This window comes from Myotis nattereri (assembly GCF_964212035.1).
Source record: "Myotis nattereri genome assembly, chromosome: 16".
Taxonomy (NCBI): domain Eukaryota; kingdom Metazoa; phylum Chordata; class Mammalia; order Chiroptera; family Vespertilionidae; genus Myotis; species Myotis nattereri.
Genome location: NC_138091.1, coordinates 23,211,994 through 23,227,945, shown reverse-complemented (window position 1 = coordinate 23,227,945; position 15,952 = coordinate 23,211,994). Strand labels below are relative to the sequence as shown.

The window sequence follows — 15,952 nt, the reverse complement described above, 5'->3', positions numbered from 1 at the left end:
GTCGGCTTGAGCCTTGGGCCGCTTGGGTTCCAGACGGTGAGAAGGGGGTTCCGGAGGGACCTCAGCGCACCATTCCTCAGCCCAGACCCGGGGGGGGGGGGGGGCCCACAGGTCAGGGGCCGAAGTGTCGCCGGGGAGCAAGGCTTGGAGGGTGGGCTGTCCAGGCCCAAGAGCTCAGCGTCTGGGTCCTGCCCACTGCCCCGCTGGGAGCTGGAGACTTCAGTTGCGTTCAAGTTGGAGGCCAACTTTGCTGATGCTGCTGGCAGCACAGATGGGCGGGGAAGCAGCAGAAAGCAGCGCCAGGAGCAGAGAGAAGAGGCTCCTCTCCAGAGTGAGGCTCCGGCGAAGTCAGGGCGGCTGTGTGCGTGTGTGTGTGTGTGTGTGTGTGTGTGTGTGTGTGTGTGTGTGCATGCGCGCCCCACGCGGCCTCCCTCTCTCCCTGCCCTCCTCGGAGAAGCTTTTTCTTTTCAATTCTCTCTCCCACGAGAACCGCCCAGCAGCCTCTGCCCGGCCCAGCCCCACTCTGCCAGCCCGGCCCAGCCCAGAGGGACTTGGCTGACCTCCACTTGCCAGCGCAGCCACAGGCCTGCTCCTCTGGGCTGGGGGCTCTGGGTGGGGAAAGAGAGAGAGTGGGTCACACGGGGTGGGGGCTCTCCAACTGTCCTGGGGAATTGAGCCCCCTACTTTTCTTCCCCTGGGGCAGGTGGCTGCTTCCTCTTATCTGTCGGGAAACACTGGGCCCTGAACCCATCGCATTCCACCCCGACCATGACCTCCAACTCCTGGAGGCATCCAGGCCAGAGCCTGGCTCCCGGCTCCAGGAGAGAAGGGACGGAGCCCCAGTGTGGCTCCTGCAGGATCCTGCCTGGACCAACAGGGCCTGCTGCATGGGTTTCTGAGCAGCTCACCAAGGTGTGGGGCAGAGCGGGTGTTAGCAGGGAGTGTTAGCCCCATCTCATGCCCATCAGAGCTTTTCTGTGGTGCTAAGGAGCCGGCACTTGGGGCTCCTGGGGGCGCACGCCGACTCTGAGGGGCCCCGGTTCTGGCTGCCTGTCCACTCGGATTCGTACTGTCTTTGTTCTCTCTTCTGTCTTCTCTCTGTGTTTCTGCCTCCGCCTCTATTCTCTACATCTTCATGTCCCCAATCTCTCTCCTTACCTTTATAAGAAGGACGTGGAAACACCAGGATATGTGTGTGTGTGGTGTGTGGTGTGGTGTGGTGTGTGTGTGTGTGTGTGTGTGTGTGTGTGTGTGTGGTTTGCAGGAGGCTGTAGTAGTTTCAAACCCTGGGGTCATGCATGATGTTGGTGGGAAGTTAGAGATGGAAGGCAGCTCAGAGGTGATGTGGTTCAAACCCGTTGCTCTCACAGACTAGAAAGCCAAGGCCTGGAAATGGAAGGTGATGCTCATCTCCAACTGCATCCCAACCAGATACCAGTCTCCGGCCAGACCCGGTCCGGTCCGGGGGCTAGTTTGAAGCCGAACAAACCATTTCAGCAGAAAGAAGTGGCTTTGGGTGGTGTGTGTAGCTGGCTTCAGGAACGCGGCTTCCAGCAAGGATGGCGCGCGCAGAGGAGGGCGTGCGACGGGGCGGGAACCGTGAAGAACTGGGCACAGAGGGAGGGGGGAGGGCAGCGAGGAGCCGATGCCAGGGGAGCTAAAAGGACTCCTGGAGGCGAATCAGTCTCAAAAATTGTTTGTGCCTTTGAGGCACATATTCAGGTTTGGTGACTATGACTACATTAAATTAAGCATGGTGGCTCCATCCTGCAACTCCACTACTATTCACAAAATGCAGACCTCCGGGGCCGTGAGAGAGGCCCCTTGCCTACATGGGCAGCAGGGGTGGGGGCGTGGCTTCGTCCTCACCTGGCTCCTCGGGAAGGCTCTCACCCACCTCTAGCATGCACAGGAAGATGGGGTGAGCTGAGCTCCCCTGCCCGGGAACTTCCACAAATGTGCCGACACCTTTTTAAATAGGAGACTCCCTGCAGAGGGTGGCAAGTTGGGTCCCTGAGACCCCGAGACCCTACGTCAGCATCCAGTTTGGACAGAATTCCATGTCACAACCTGGGAGCTGGGCCCGGGGTGGCAGAACTCAGGTCTCCAGCCCAGTTCCGGGTCCTCTAGCCAAGTGACGGCTGAGCGCTTGAAATGTGTCTGGTCCCAATTGACATGTGCTGTGCGCATAAAACCCACACATTTCGAACACTTAGTACAAAGAGAGAGGATGCAAAGGATTCCCATGAATATGTTGTACATTGATTATATATTAAAATAATATTGTGGATGCACTGAGCCAAATAAAGCTATTAAAATTAATGTTGCCTGTGTCTTTTTACTCCTTTAACGTGCCTACTAGAAAAATTAAAAACCTGGCTTGCATTATATTTCTATTGGGCAATGCTGGCCTTGAGACAGAACAAACCTGACATGAAGGGGACTTTTTGACTTAATGAAAACTCAGCAAAGAAAAGGCCAGGAAGTCCCCAGGGTGGGCCATGGCTGTGATGTTGCTGGGTGGGCCGGCCTTCAGGACCTGGGGACTCAGGTTTGCTCTGCCTCCGTGAGGTGCTGGGCTCATGGTGCCATCTAGTGGCCCGGTGGTGCTGAGGGGAATGGCCAGAGATGGAGTGGAGACCAGGGCGAGGGGGAGAGGCAGGGGGAGGCAGGGGGAGGCAGGGAGAGGCAGGGGAGGCAGGGAGAGGCAGGGGGAGGCAGGGAGAGGCAGGGGGAGACAGGGAGAGGCAAGGAGAGGCAGGGGGAGGCAGGGAGAGGCAAGGAGAGGCAGGGGGAGGCAGTATCCAGTTTCTGCTCTAGAGCTGCTGAGCCAATCCAGCCAGCTGCTCCAGCTCCCACTCCCTCACACCCCAGATGAAGTCTTAGGTGGAGGTCCATGGGCCATATTCATCATTCAAAGTGAGCTTGGCCTGCACAGTATTGACTCAGCACGTGTTTTGTTTTGTTTTTAAATCTATTTCTCACAAAAACAGGCATTTTAGACTTTTGACATGAGGATCTTGGAACCCTAGGCCCATTTTCTGCGGAGCCACAGGGTCAGCTTAGCCATTCGAAGGAGAGCATTGAGCTCTTCCACCTCCACCCTCGCCTCGGGGGTCCGAGCTGTGCGCCCTGCCCAGCTAGACAGGTGGCTGGCCCTCCTGGTCTGCAGCTGGCCTCTCCCTGGTGCGGACACAGGGAACTGAAAAAAATCCTTCCCTTCTCTGCCCCTTTCCCCACTGGGCTATGGGGTCATGGAGGGGCAGGCACGCACCCAGCTCCTAGCCCAGTGCCTGGCTCACAGGTAAGGGTGGGCGGATGAACTGGAGGAAGATGAAAACTCCAACCAGGTACCCAAGGCGTGTCCACACCACCACTCGTTCCACCTCTGCCCGCCCCAGCCTAGCTGCCCGGAGCACGGAGGATGCTGAGGTGTGAGCAGTGGAGGGGACAGTGGACCTGCACACCGGGGGGTGCCCTTGGGTGGTGGGTGCGCAGGGAGGCAAAGCTCAGAAAGGGGGGTAAGTTGGAGCCTAATCCCAGGGGAAGGACAATTCAGCCCCTCATGTATACTTCCGGGTCTGTGACTGTGGTCCTTTGTACCCTGGACTCTTTGGGTATCCGGAAACCCTATGGGGCGGACAGAGCAGGAATCATTAAGCAGATTCTTCTTCTCACTGAGGACTTCCTGGGCCCAGCTCACCCCGCTCTAGGGGTGACGGCCTTTTGGTGTCTGTACACACACACACACGCCAAGTGTGAGGAAAACTCAATGTGATCATGTTCCCAACGCAAGCACCCCAGCTTCACACCTGTACGGCGGGGTCCCTCCAAGGAATCCACTTGAAATACTTCATCCTGACTGTCCTTGCGTGAAACATGCCCCTCCTCCCCTTTGGAAGGTGCCCTAACGAGATGCATCTTTCACCATTTACATCCAGTCACAAAGCACCTCATGGACAGTAACCTGTTCATATCCCTCGCAATTCCCGCAAGGTCTGTCCATGCACCTGCATGTTTGTCCACCGTTACAGCCAGTGGGCCAGAGCATTTATGGCCTGCCTTCCCAGCTCCCCTCGACTTTCCTTCTGGCAGAGTGAGCGCTCCAGGCCTCTCAGGTCGGGCATCCGTGTGGTTTCAAATCTTTCACTATTAGGTGCAGTGCCGCTGGGACTGCCTTTCTGCAAATTTGGTTTCCTTTTGGATTATTCCCTTGAAGTATTTTGGTATATATATATATCAGAGAGGAAGGGGGAGAGAGAGAGAGAAACATCAATGAGAGAGAATCATTGATCAGCTGCCTCCTGCACGCCCCCTACTGGGGATTGAGCCCGCAACCCAGGCATGTGCCCTTGACTGGAATTAAACCTGGGACCCTTCAGTCCGCAGGCCGACGCTCTATCCACGGAGCCAAACCGGTTCAGCTGTTATTTCTTCTTGCTCGTATGTCTCGTTCATTGCTAGAGAGGTGAGGTGCTGTTCCCTGGGGTGGAGGCAGGGAGTGTGAGGGAAGGGTGGGAAGGCACAGACTTCAAGGGAAGCCAGGAGACCGCATGCCCGAGGCATGTGAGTGTGAGTGTAACTTTGTGAGTGTGAAGTTGCTGGGAGGGTGTCACTTTATCACCCTCTGCCCTTGCAAGGTTAACTCTCTCTCCCCGGGGAACACTGTTTGAGAGGGCCGCTAGTGCTAACCTGACAGGTACATCATTCCTGACTTTGTGTACATCAGTCCTTCAGATCTTTGGGACATAACTTTAGCAGCCCTGTCTTACATATGTTTTCTCTCTCCAGTACTTTCCATTTTATGTTCACTTAATATCTCTCTTGTGCTGTTTTTCTCTATGTTTAGACAAACCTATCTGGTCTCAGTTGATAACTTCCATTTCTTTGACACTCACAGATTTATCTTCTCTCCATAGCAAATCAGTTATCTTGAAGAATGGTATGGTCTTGGAAGCAGATTTAAAAAAAAAAATCAAGCAAGGCCCGGCCAGCGTGGCTCAGTGGTTGAGCATCAACCTATGAAGCAGGAAATCACGGTGAGTACTGGTCAGGGCACAAGCCCAGGTTTCGGGCGCCAGCCCCAGTTGGGGGGTGTATAGGAGGCAGCCGAATCAATGATTCTATCTCATCACTGATGTTTCTCTCTCTCTTCCTCTCTGAAATCAATAAAAATATATTTTGTAAAAATCAAGCAAGAGTTCCACAAAGCCTGGATAGCACACAATTAAAGGTATTCTGGCCTAGGATCCCCTAAAGCCTCAGGGAGAGGAGGGGTGCCTGTTAGGTCAATACATACACACACACATGCGCACACTAATACACACCCACACATCTATATAAGCACGAACATAATCTGTGCATGTCAGAAAACCCCAGGATGCTAGGCAAATGCATGTCAGCAGACAAATATGCAGGTGTGTGCACTCAAACACATAGCCCTGATAAAACAATAGTATCCAATATGTTCTGGACTCTAGTTTATAAACTTACCTTCCCGTTCATCCTCTCCTTATTCCAGCCTTGTGAATAGAATATGTCTTAATAGCTTCCAGTCAGCGAGTGCTTGCCTGGGCCAGGCACCATGCTAAGTGCTTTAAATGCATTAGCCCATTTAGTCTGCCCGGCGGCCTATGATGTAAGTCCTATTATGTAAATCCATTATACAGATGGGAACGCCAAGGCACAACATCATGAGGCAATTTGCCAAGATTACTCAGCTGATAAGTGAGGAGACTGAGAAATACCCTTGAAAACTGGGTTTGAACCTCATGCATTCTCTGAGACAAGGATTTTTTTGTAAATATATTTTATTGATTTTTTACAGAGAGGAAGGGAGAGGGATAGAGAGTTAGAAACATCGATGAGAGAGAAACATCGATCAGCTGCCTCCTACACATCTCCTACTGGGGATATGCCCGCAACCAAGGTACATGCCCTTGACCAGAATCGAACCTGGGACCCTTCAGTCCGCAGGCCGACGTTCTATCCACTGAGCCAAACCAGTTAGGGCTAGACAAGGATTTTTTTAAATCTTGTGTTTAAGTGGTTCCCCCACAGTTTGAACCTGTGGTGTTCGAGGGTCAACTGTGTTTTCAATCTTCGGGCGGGAATCCACAATATGTGGAGGACTGACTTAAATTACAGGCGGATATTTTATTGTGGGTGTGGCCCGAGCCCCTAACCCTCCCACATTGTTAAGGGTCAATGGTACTTTCACAGCCTCTGCTGACCTCACGCTTCTGCTGGACACTCACTCTTCCACCTTCAGGGGGCACCCTCTCCGCCCTGGTGCTGAAGGTACAGCTAATCCCAGGGGAAGGACAATTCAGCCCCTCACGTATACTTCCGGGTCTGTGACTGTGGTCCTTTGTACCCTGGACTCTTTGGGTATCCGGAAACCCTATGGGGCGGACAGAGCAGGAATCATTAAGCAGATTCTTCTTCTCACTGAGGACTTCCTGGGCCCAGCTCACCCCGCTCTAGGGGTGACAGCCTTTTGGTGTCTGTACACACACACACACACACACACACACACACACACACGCCAAGTGTGAGGAAAACTCAATGTGATCATGTTCCCAACACAAGCACCCCAGCTTCACACCTGTACGGCGGGGTCCCTCCAAAGGAATCCACTTGAAATACTTCATCCTGACTGTCCTTGCGTGAAACATGTCCCTCCTCCCCTTTGGAAGGTGCCCTAACGAGACGCATCTTTCACCATTTACATCCAGTCACAAAGCACCTCATGGACAGTGAGCTCTTTCTATCCTGGAATTTGGGGAAGCAGAGAATAAAAACCTCAGGCTGACGCAAGGCAGAAGCACTGTCCAGGCTGGTCTGTCGTAAGAGTGTAATAATATATAATCAGTCACAATTTATGGGACACCCTCTATTTGCCAGAAACTGTGCATTTTGAAGGAATGTTAATCCTCCCAGCTACCCGGCGGCAGTCCCCTGGGACAGAGGTGAGCAAGTAGAGGAGTGGAGAGATTAAGTGATGCCAGGGGTCACACGTGTAGCCAGTGGACACGCAGAGACTGGATCCCAGGCTCATTGTCTCTTTCCTGTGTGCGCTCAGGCTGTGGCGCTGCCTCTCAGACAGGGAAGGCCCAGTGGGCAGGCCTGGGGCCAGAGTCCCACATTTTGCTCCTGGCTGGACCCCAGGACCCTGATGACCCAGAGTCAAAGCCCTTCTGTGATCTGTGCCCCAGCCCCCTGCCCTGTGAACTTGGGAGTCTGTGAGCCAAGTGCACCAGCCAGCAAGCAAAGACATCTTGAATGAGGGCAGTGAGCCGCACCTCAGCTGTTCTGGGGAACCCTCACTCCTCCAGGGCTAAGAGCATCTCTCCAGCTCGTGTGGGGCCCCCAATTCTGCACTGTGTGACTCTTCCCCCAACTGGCAAGAGCCCAGCTCTCCAAGGAGACCAGAGAGCTCTCAGCCTGCCCCTGGCACATCTGGGTCCTCCCCCAGCAAGCAGCACCTGCACCAGCAGCCAGGCCCGCCCGAGTGAGCCAGACGCTAGCACAGGAGTGTTCATCTTAGATGACAGCAGTTCTCCAGACATCTCTGGGGGCAGGGGTTGGCTGTGCCTCTCACTTCCTCCTCTGGAGCCTTGGCCTGAGGCCCCACTTCCCTTTACCTCCTCCCGGTAATCCTTCCCAGATTCTAAGGCCACCTCTCCACACAGTGGCCCCGGCTACACTGGTTCCCTGGGAGCTCCATCTCATCACTGGGGGTACCGCCAGGAGTCACTGACCCCCACTCTGGGCCCTACCTTCAGCTTCCTTCTCGGGGACTGCCCCAGACTCTTTCCATCGCTGTCCTCCCTGGGGCTGGGGGCAGATGGCAGATGTGCAGGGTCCAGAGTTAGGGCTGATCACATCCTCAGCCTTCCAGGCCTGGGCTCCCCTATTCCCAACAATGTCCTTTCCCAGGGTGCCCCTCGCCGTGCTCAGCCTCCCCTGGGGTCTTGCAATGATTCAGTGCCCCCAAGGACCTACCTGGGCCTTCAGGGTGGGGCCCAACATTTCAGGGGGCTCAGGTCTCTCAGGCCCTTCTGCCACCCTGAGCCACCGGGCCCAGTGGAGTGCTGGGAGCAGACAGAGATGCTCGCTTCCCTTTTATTTGGCTGCTGCTGATCGCCTCTCCCAGAGCACAGACTTGGGGCATCAGCACAGCCAGGGGCAGGGGGACCCCACACTGTGCCATCAGACCACACCCGGGCGACCCCCACTCCCACATACAAGTCCCCGGTCCAAAAGCACCCATTCTGCTAAAAAAGCAGCAGGAGAGAACAGGAGTCAGAGGCTCAGGGACACAAAAGTCACTTTCCAGCAAGAGTTCATCAGGTCCAAATGTCAGGAAGAGCCGGCAGCGCGCGCAGCCCCAGGCTCAGTTCCTTCCCACCGGCCAAGCCTCCTTTCCCCGCAGGCTCAGCGCAGTCTCACTGGGTTTTGTTTGGGCTTTTTGCAGTCTTCTCTTCCGTCGTCATCCCGACCTTGGCTCCTCCCTCCACCAGTCCGTGCGCTGTGAGGGCAGGTCAGGGGTGCGGGTAGCCCAGCCCGGAGCCCGCCCGCGGGTGGCCCAGCGGCCAGGCCAACGGCGCCCGGGGACACCAGCGCCAGCTTCCCGCGGAAGCCTGAGCCAAGCCCGGCGCCTCGGGCACCGGCCGCCCCAGGGGAGTGTGCGGGGAGCACGAGGCACAGCGCGGTGCGAAGAGCCCTGCGGGCGTGGGCGCCGGCCGCGGCGGGCTGGAGCCCGCGTCCCCGGCGGACCCCGCGCGGTCAGCCTGGCGGCGGCACTCCAGATGCCCGCAGGGCCAGCGGGGCGCGGGGCTGGCGCGCAGGACCAGGGAGAGCGCTGTGATGCGGTGGATGGCCCTGCGCAGCGTGGCGATCTTGGAGAGCCTCTTGCCGCCCAGGTCGTGCCGCAGCGCCCTGCGCAGCGCGTTGAAAGCCTCGTTGTAATCCAGGATGCGCTTGCGCTCCCGCACGTTGGCCGCCACGCGCCGCGCCTTGGACCGCACCGGCCGGGCGCGCTTTTTACTACTCGGCACCTCCTCTGCCTCGCCCAGGCCGCGGGGGGCGCCATTCTCCCTCAGCACCCCAAAATCCTTCCCGGCCTCCAGGCCAGAGCCCCCCAAGTCCTTGACAGAGCCCTCGGCCCCCTTGAGGCCCCTGAGGCCTGGTCCTGGCGCGCCTCGGTGCATGGCCTTCTCCAGGCCTTGCTGCTCCGGCTCGGGCTCCGGCTCTGGCTCCGGCTCACACGCTTAGCAGTCCCACTCCGAGCCTTGGCTCCGGCAGGCTGGACACTCCCCGGACGGGCTCGTTAGCTGGGCTTTATGGCACCACGTGGCTCTCCGCCCTCCCCATCCATCCATCTCCCTCCTCCTGCTTTATTACCTGCCTCCAGGTAGGTTGGTGAGGGAGGGACCAAGAGGAAGGAAGCAAGGAAGCATGCAGATTCTTGTATGAGGGGACCAGCCCGCCTCGCCCGCCCGGGACAGTGCCCCAGCCACCAGGGAGAACTTACCTGCCTTTCACCAGGGCCCTTCTGGGGTAGCTGGGCTCCATTTCTTCCTCCACCCCACCCCACCCCAATAAATGCCAAATTTGGCCTCTAAGCAGGAGAGCAGATAGGGGCACAAGGGTACTTAATGTGTTTCAAGAACCTTTAAAGTTCTTGTCAAGTCCCGTGGGCAACTACGGAGCTGATATGGGGGGACAGGACTGTCCCCCAGGAACAATAAGGGAGGGGCAGATCTGATACAGCGGGCCCTGCGGGTAAGATGCGCCTGGAATTCCTGGCTTGTCCAGCTGGCAGCGAGGCTGTGGGATTCTGGGTTCCGGTTTTGGTTAGACCTTACCCGCCCCGCCCTCCCTGGGGCTCTCCTTTCTGCAGGCAGAGCTAGACTGAGTCGCCAGCAGGGGGGGATGGAGAAGACTGTCCGGTGGCCCTCTGCATCCCCTGTGGTACCATCAGGGGCATCTTTTGGGCAGCCTTGTCTCATGACACAGCACTGAGTTATGGACTTGGTGAACCCACCTGCCACCCCCACTCCCCGGGGATTTGGATTTTAGACAGGGTCTCAGAAGAAGAATAAAGCTTAATCCTAGATAAGGCCCCCCCGTGGGATTTCAGGCATCCCCAGAGAGTCATTTGGAGCCCCAAGATGGGTCTCATTCCCAACCACGATCCGAATGCCGCCAAATGCCACGGCCGGCTGTGGAGTCAGCGGGAGGGTACGGGGTTCCCCTCCATCTGCCAATATGCCATTAAGCCCCTTATTTCAAACTGTGAATTACTCCACGGAGGAAAAGACCTGGGCACTGGGAAACAAATACATGTATTTATTTGTGTGATTCTTAGTTTTATTGTCTGTCTTGCCTTCTAGACTAAGGATGTTTGTATTTCTGGGGTTGTATCCCAGAAATACCTGCGGAATTAAAAAGTGAATGAAAGCAGCTAAAACTGGATATTTTCTCCTCCATACGTAGTCTGTTTCCCACCATCCCCACAACACACACACACACACACACACACACAGAGGTACACACACAGGCGCACACTATCACACAGACACGCAATCACACAGAAATGCCTGCCTCAAACAGAATTCTATACAGAGCATAGGCACTCACGTCCACCCATCAAATAATATGTCAGTCTTGATGGATCTCAGAATGGGAGGCAGGGAATGGGGGCTTTTAAGTGCTTTTTTTAACCCTCCTCTTCCTCCCCCTGCCCCCCACCCCTACCCCTGCAGCCAGTGGCCCCTCACAGAACCTCCCCCCCTAGGGCATAGTTGGACACAGGAGTGCTTCCAGAGAATTCTACTGGACAGGTGGTCAGAGGGAGACCTGTTTTAGTTCTGCCACCAACTTGCTACGTGACCTCGCGCCAGTCATGCCCCCTCTCTGCCCCTGTTTGCTTTTCTTGGCAAGGAAGACATCCTCTCCACAGGAGCGGACAGGCGGGGCCAGCAACATGATTTGCAGGGCCCAGTGCAGAAGAGAATGCGGGCCCTCTGATCAGAATTAGTCAGAATTTGAAGGTGGCGACAGCAGAGCACTAACCCGAGCTTGGGTTCCTTCTGTGTGTGGCAGGTCCCACGCCCAGGAAGCCGGCCCTGAGTGTGGGATGGAGGAGCGTCATGGTAATGAGCTCAAGCTTGGGATCTAAACTCACCTGCTTTTTGATATTTTCACATACACCCTGGGAAAAGCTTTCCCAGGGACTCAAGGAGATGGGACGCAGTGAAGAGCAGCCTGGGGAAGTACTGCATCTGGTTATCAGAGGGTCGCCTCAGCCTGCCTGTGGTCTTCCCAGGGAGCCCGTGTGACCCACGATCAGGAGGAAATGGATGGGCGAGCCCAGAGCACCCCGTCTCCATGGAAGATGGAGCTGACCTGTCCGAGGATAGCCTTCCCTTCCCACTCACCCCCCAGGGCAGCCTCCTGGAGGGGAGAATCTGCCTGGGGCAGCGCAGGAGCTGCGGGGAGGGTGTCAGGTGACAAACAAGCTGAAACTGCTTTCAGCTGTGCTTCCTTCTTCCTCTGAGAACTGCCAGTCCGCAGGATGCTGCTCAGTAATTATTAGGAACAATAATCGTAATATTGATACTGACTTCTATTAAGTGCTTACTATAGGCCAAGCATGGTACTGTGTGCTTTTTAAAAATATATTAATTAATTATGTTTTTCTTTTGAGAGAGAGAGGAAGTGAGAGAGAAAGCGAGAAACATCGATTTGTTGTTCCGCTTATTTATGCATTCCTGTGTGTGCCCACAACCTTGATGTCTCCGGATGATGCTCTGACTAACAGAGCTACCCAGCCAGGGCCTACCTCATTCTTTTTAAACATATATTATTTTAGCCTCATAACTATCTGATACAGAAGGCCCTAATGTTATAATACCCATTATACAGACTGGAAACTAGACTCTGAGAGTTAAGTAACTTGCCACAAGTCAGAGGGATGAGCTGTGGCTGAGGCAGAATTTCATTTCTGGGGGTGTGGCTGCTATTTGAAGACCAAGCTCTTAATCCTTCCTGGGCTGTACCTGCGTTTTCCATTCAGAGAGCACCCCTACCCCCACCCCAGCCTCCAGAGCCCCCACTGACCACCTGTAGGTATGAAAGGCCTGGCAGCTGCCCTTTGAAACAAAATCCAGTGATATATTCAAATAGTTTCAACCAAATGTGAAAAATAAAAAGAGCCTGGTTGATACAGAGAAAACCAGAGGATGTGGGGCAGGGGGAGGAGACTAGGGAAGGAGGGTCCCCCAAATGAGGAGAAACAAGCAGAAAAGAGTAGAGAATATGGGCTGGAAGCCAGGAGACGTCAGGAGCAGCTCAGCTGCCTGTCTCCCGGGCTGAGATGTGCTGCCTGCGGTTTCTTGAATAATTCCAACTCTGGTCACAGCTGAATGATGGCTGCCGGGACCCCGATGGCTACTGGGACCCTGGGCAGAGCTCCAGAGAGCAGAAGTGACAGGCCACTGCCCACCAGTTGACCCAGGAGTAGCCTGGGGGGTTCAGGACCAGCCTGCAGCTCCCTGCACACATGTGCTGGGAAGGCTCTGGGACTCCGCCCGTCAGAGCTCTGGATGGAGTCCAGTGGCCTGCAATCCTGGCCACTCAACCACCGTCCCTCCTCTGTGCAGCCAGCCCTCGGCCCTCCCCACAGAGCGTCCCGGCTTTTTCATTCCGCCTTAGGATTTAGCGATCGTCTTGCACGTCTGTGCTCATGCTGGGACCACATCTAAGCCACCTCTGTATTCCCAGTTCCTACCTAGCACAGTGCCTGGTACACAGTAGGTGCAAGGAAATATTTGCTGAATGTTGAATAAATGGCGTCATCTCTGAAAAGAAGATATGCATGAAGCTCTGGAAACTCCACACTGGTCTGATCAAGCAAAGCTCTGCACTGAAACCCAGTAAACATGTACTAGTATCGAGCACCTCTGAAATACCAGCCCAGTGCTGTAGGCTTCACATGTGTTGGCAGCCACAAATGTGTATTAACTTAAGTCTACAGAAACTCCATATTAAAGGAGAAGAAAGTAAGCCTTGCAGCCGAATAGGAATGCTTCCGAATTCCTCGCCCACCCAGGCCCCCGGGGGTGGGGGGGATGAAATTGAACCCAGATTTCTCTGCTGACCCCTACACGTGAACCTTCAATGGCCATTAGAGGTTAGTAAAACCAAAGAAAATGCCCAGGCAGCCCGGTGCTTCCAGCGCTGGGAGCCGGCCTGCGCCCCTGCCCAGAGCGGGTCTGGCGCGCCTGCCTGTTCCTTACAAACATTTCCCGGCGCCGGTCGGGAAGGGCGCGCGGCTCCGGTTCATCTAAGGCCTCGCTCTCCTGACCGGCAACCTGGGCTCCCAGGGAGAGGCGCCCCGCCGCGCCCGGCCCCCCGCCACGAACCGAGAATCCGGGGACTCCCTGCGATCCTGGCTGCGATGATCCCTCGTGGGGGGCTCCGCGGGGGGCGGGGGGGCACGGGCCGACTTCAAAGGCGGGCGGCGGGGCAGGTATTTCCGCGGCACCTGCAGCGGCGGCGGTGCCCGTGCGGGAGGCGGGGGGCGGGGGGCGGGGGGCGGGAGGCGGGAGGCCGGAGCCCGCCCCTGCCCGGGAGCACCGCTCCTCCGCGCCCGGCGGCAGGGGCCGGCGAGGGAGGCGGGCCGCGGCCGTGATTTAGAGCCGGGCGGTTCCGCTGCCGGCCGCCAAGGTGCCTATTACCGCCCGGCTCAGCCGGGATTTCAGAAATTCCTGCTCATCCTCTGGAAATGCCGGTATCAGTCCCCCGAGGGAGGACAGAACCCCCACCGTGGAGGGAAGCCGAGCCCACGGGGTCCTGAGGACTGGAGAGCGGGCCCCCAGAAAGGCCGCGCCTGCCTTCTCCCCGCGCGGCTCAACTTAGAGGCAGGCTTGGTGTGGGAGAAATTTGGAATCAGCAGATGTGGGCTCCGCTTCAGGCTCTGTCCGTTCATTTATTCATTCATTTATTTATTCATGTGTCGACTGCCTACTGTTCTAGTCAGCTGTAAGTAAGACAAAAACCTGTCCTCGTGGAAGTCACATTTTAGTGTGGACAGCAAATAATAAGGAGAAATAAGTAATTTAGTAAATAAGTACCATTAGAAGTATATTAGAAGGTGATAAATGCAACAGAAAAAAAATTACACCAGAAAAGATAGAGTGTGAGTCTGTGTATTTGGGGAAATGGGGCGGTGAGAGCAAAGAAAGCCAAATGAGAAGGTGACCTCTGAGTAAGGACTGGAATGAGGCCAGGCATTGGGGGGGCGGGGGGGGGGGGTTGCAGGCAGAGGGAAGAGCATGTGCAAAGGCCCTGAGGCCAGAGGGAATCCAATGGGGCTGAGCAGAGTAAAAGGTGAGCTGGGGTTGGTGACATGGTCGCACAGGCTGCTGCAATATCTTCCACTTCTACTTGGCAAGAGACGGGAAACCATGAAACATTTATCTCCTCCCCTCCATTCATGGATCTTTAAAAACAAAAGAAAATGCCCTAGCCGGTTTGGCCCAGTGGATAGAGCATCGGCCTGCGGACTCAAGGGTCCCAGGTTCAATTCTGGTCAAGGGCATGTACCTTGGTTGCGGACATCCCCAATGGGGGGTGTGCAGGAGGCAGCTGATCGATGTTCTCTCTCATCGATGTTTCTAACTCTCTATCCCTCTCCCTTCCTCTCTGTAAAAATTCAATAAAAGCCCTAACTGGTTTGGCTCAGTGGATAGAGTGTCGGATTGCGGACTGAAGGGTCCCAGGTTCGATTCCAGCCAAGGGCGTGTACCTTGGTTTTGGGCACATCCCCAGTAGGAGGTGTGTAGGAGGCAGTTAATCGATGTTCCTCTCTCATCGATGTTTCTAACTCTCTATCCCTCTCCTTCTGCTCTGTGAAAAATCAATAAAATATATATTTTTTAAAAATTCAATAAAATATATTTTAAAAATAAAAATAAATAAAAGAAAATAAAGAAAAACCATTAACTTTCCCTCTCTGTCTGCTGACGAGGACTCCCTCCACCACACCCCTCTCCAGGCAGCACCCATCTTTGTGTCTTAGTGTCCCACCTCCCTCCCCAGGTGGCCCTGACTGTTCTCTGGGGGCCATGTCTTCTTCTTTCTTCTGCCTCCACTCCATCGCCTCTGGAGGCTTTGCCTGTCACTTGCCCTCCTTTGATTTTTAAGTCTTTCCCTCTCCATTGGCTCCTTCCTTGGAAATGCAAATGTGTTCAGGCTGCTTCCTCCAACTGTCCTCCCCTACACCATGGAATGAATACCTTCCCCCTTCCCTTCAGCTCCCTGCCTAAATGATCACCCCTCATAGGCCACATTTGGCTCTTGCCACCTTCCAATCCCCACTGAAACTCTCTTCTCTCTCATCATCTCCTGTGATCTCATCAAACCTTTCCAGGTCGCCCTAGCTGGTTTGGCTCTGTGGGTAGAGTGTCTGCCTGCGGACTGAAGGGTCCCAGCTTCCATTCCAGTCAAGGGCACATGCCCAGGTTGTGGGCTCTATCCCCAGTAGGGGGCGTGCAGGAGGCAGCCTACCAATGATTCTCTTCTCTGATTTTCTATCTCCCTCTCCCTTCCTCTCTGAAATCAATAAAAATATATTTTTAAAAAACCAACCACCTTTCCAGGTCAATTGTTACACATTGACTGAGCACCTACTATTTGCCAGTTCTTGGATTCGGTACTGAAGATATAATGATGAACAAAACAGACCTGGTCCGCCTCTTGGAGCTTGCCGTCCGGTGAAGAAGACCGTCTCGTACACAAGGATCTCAGTAGCACAACAGGAAAGACTGCCAGGTTTGGAAGGGGTGCGGAGGGTGGAGCAGGGGCTTCTTTGGGGGGCCAGGGAAGGTTTTACAGGGGAGATGAGGCCGAAACAGGATTTCAAAGGAGGAATAGGAGTTTG

At 55.2% G+C, this 15,952-nt stretch overlaps 1 protein-coding gene across 1 annotated transcript; it reads right to left on the bottom strand.

The window, feature by feature from the left end:
- Positions 1–8,546: 8,546 nt before the first annotated feature.
- BHLHA9 (basic helix-loop-helix family member a9) lies at positions 8,547–9,215 on the bottom strand (the record flags this gene model as incomplete). The annotated part of the gene is made up of 1 exon (XM_081110248.1): positions 8,547–9,215. One exon carries the CDS (start codon positions 9,213–9,215, stop codon positions 8,547–8,549), a length of 669 nt encoding a protein of 222 aa, XP_080966374.1.
- Positions 9,216–15,952: the final 6,737 nt, after the last annotated feature.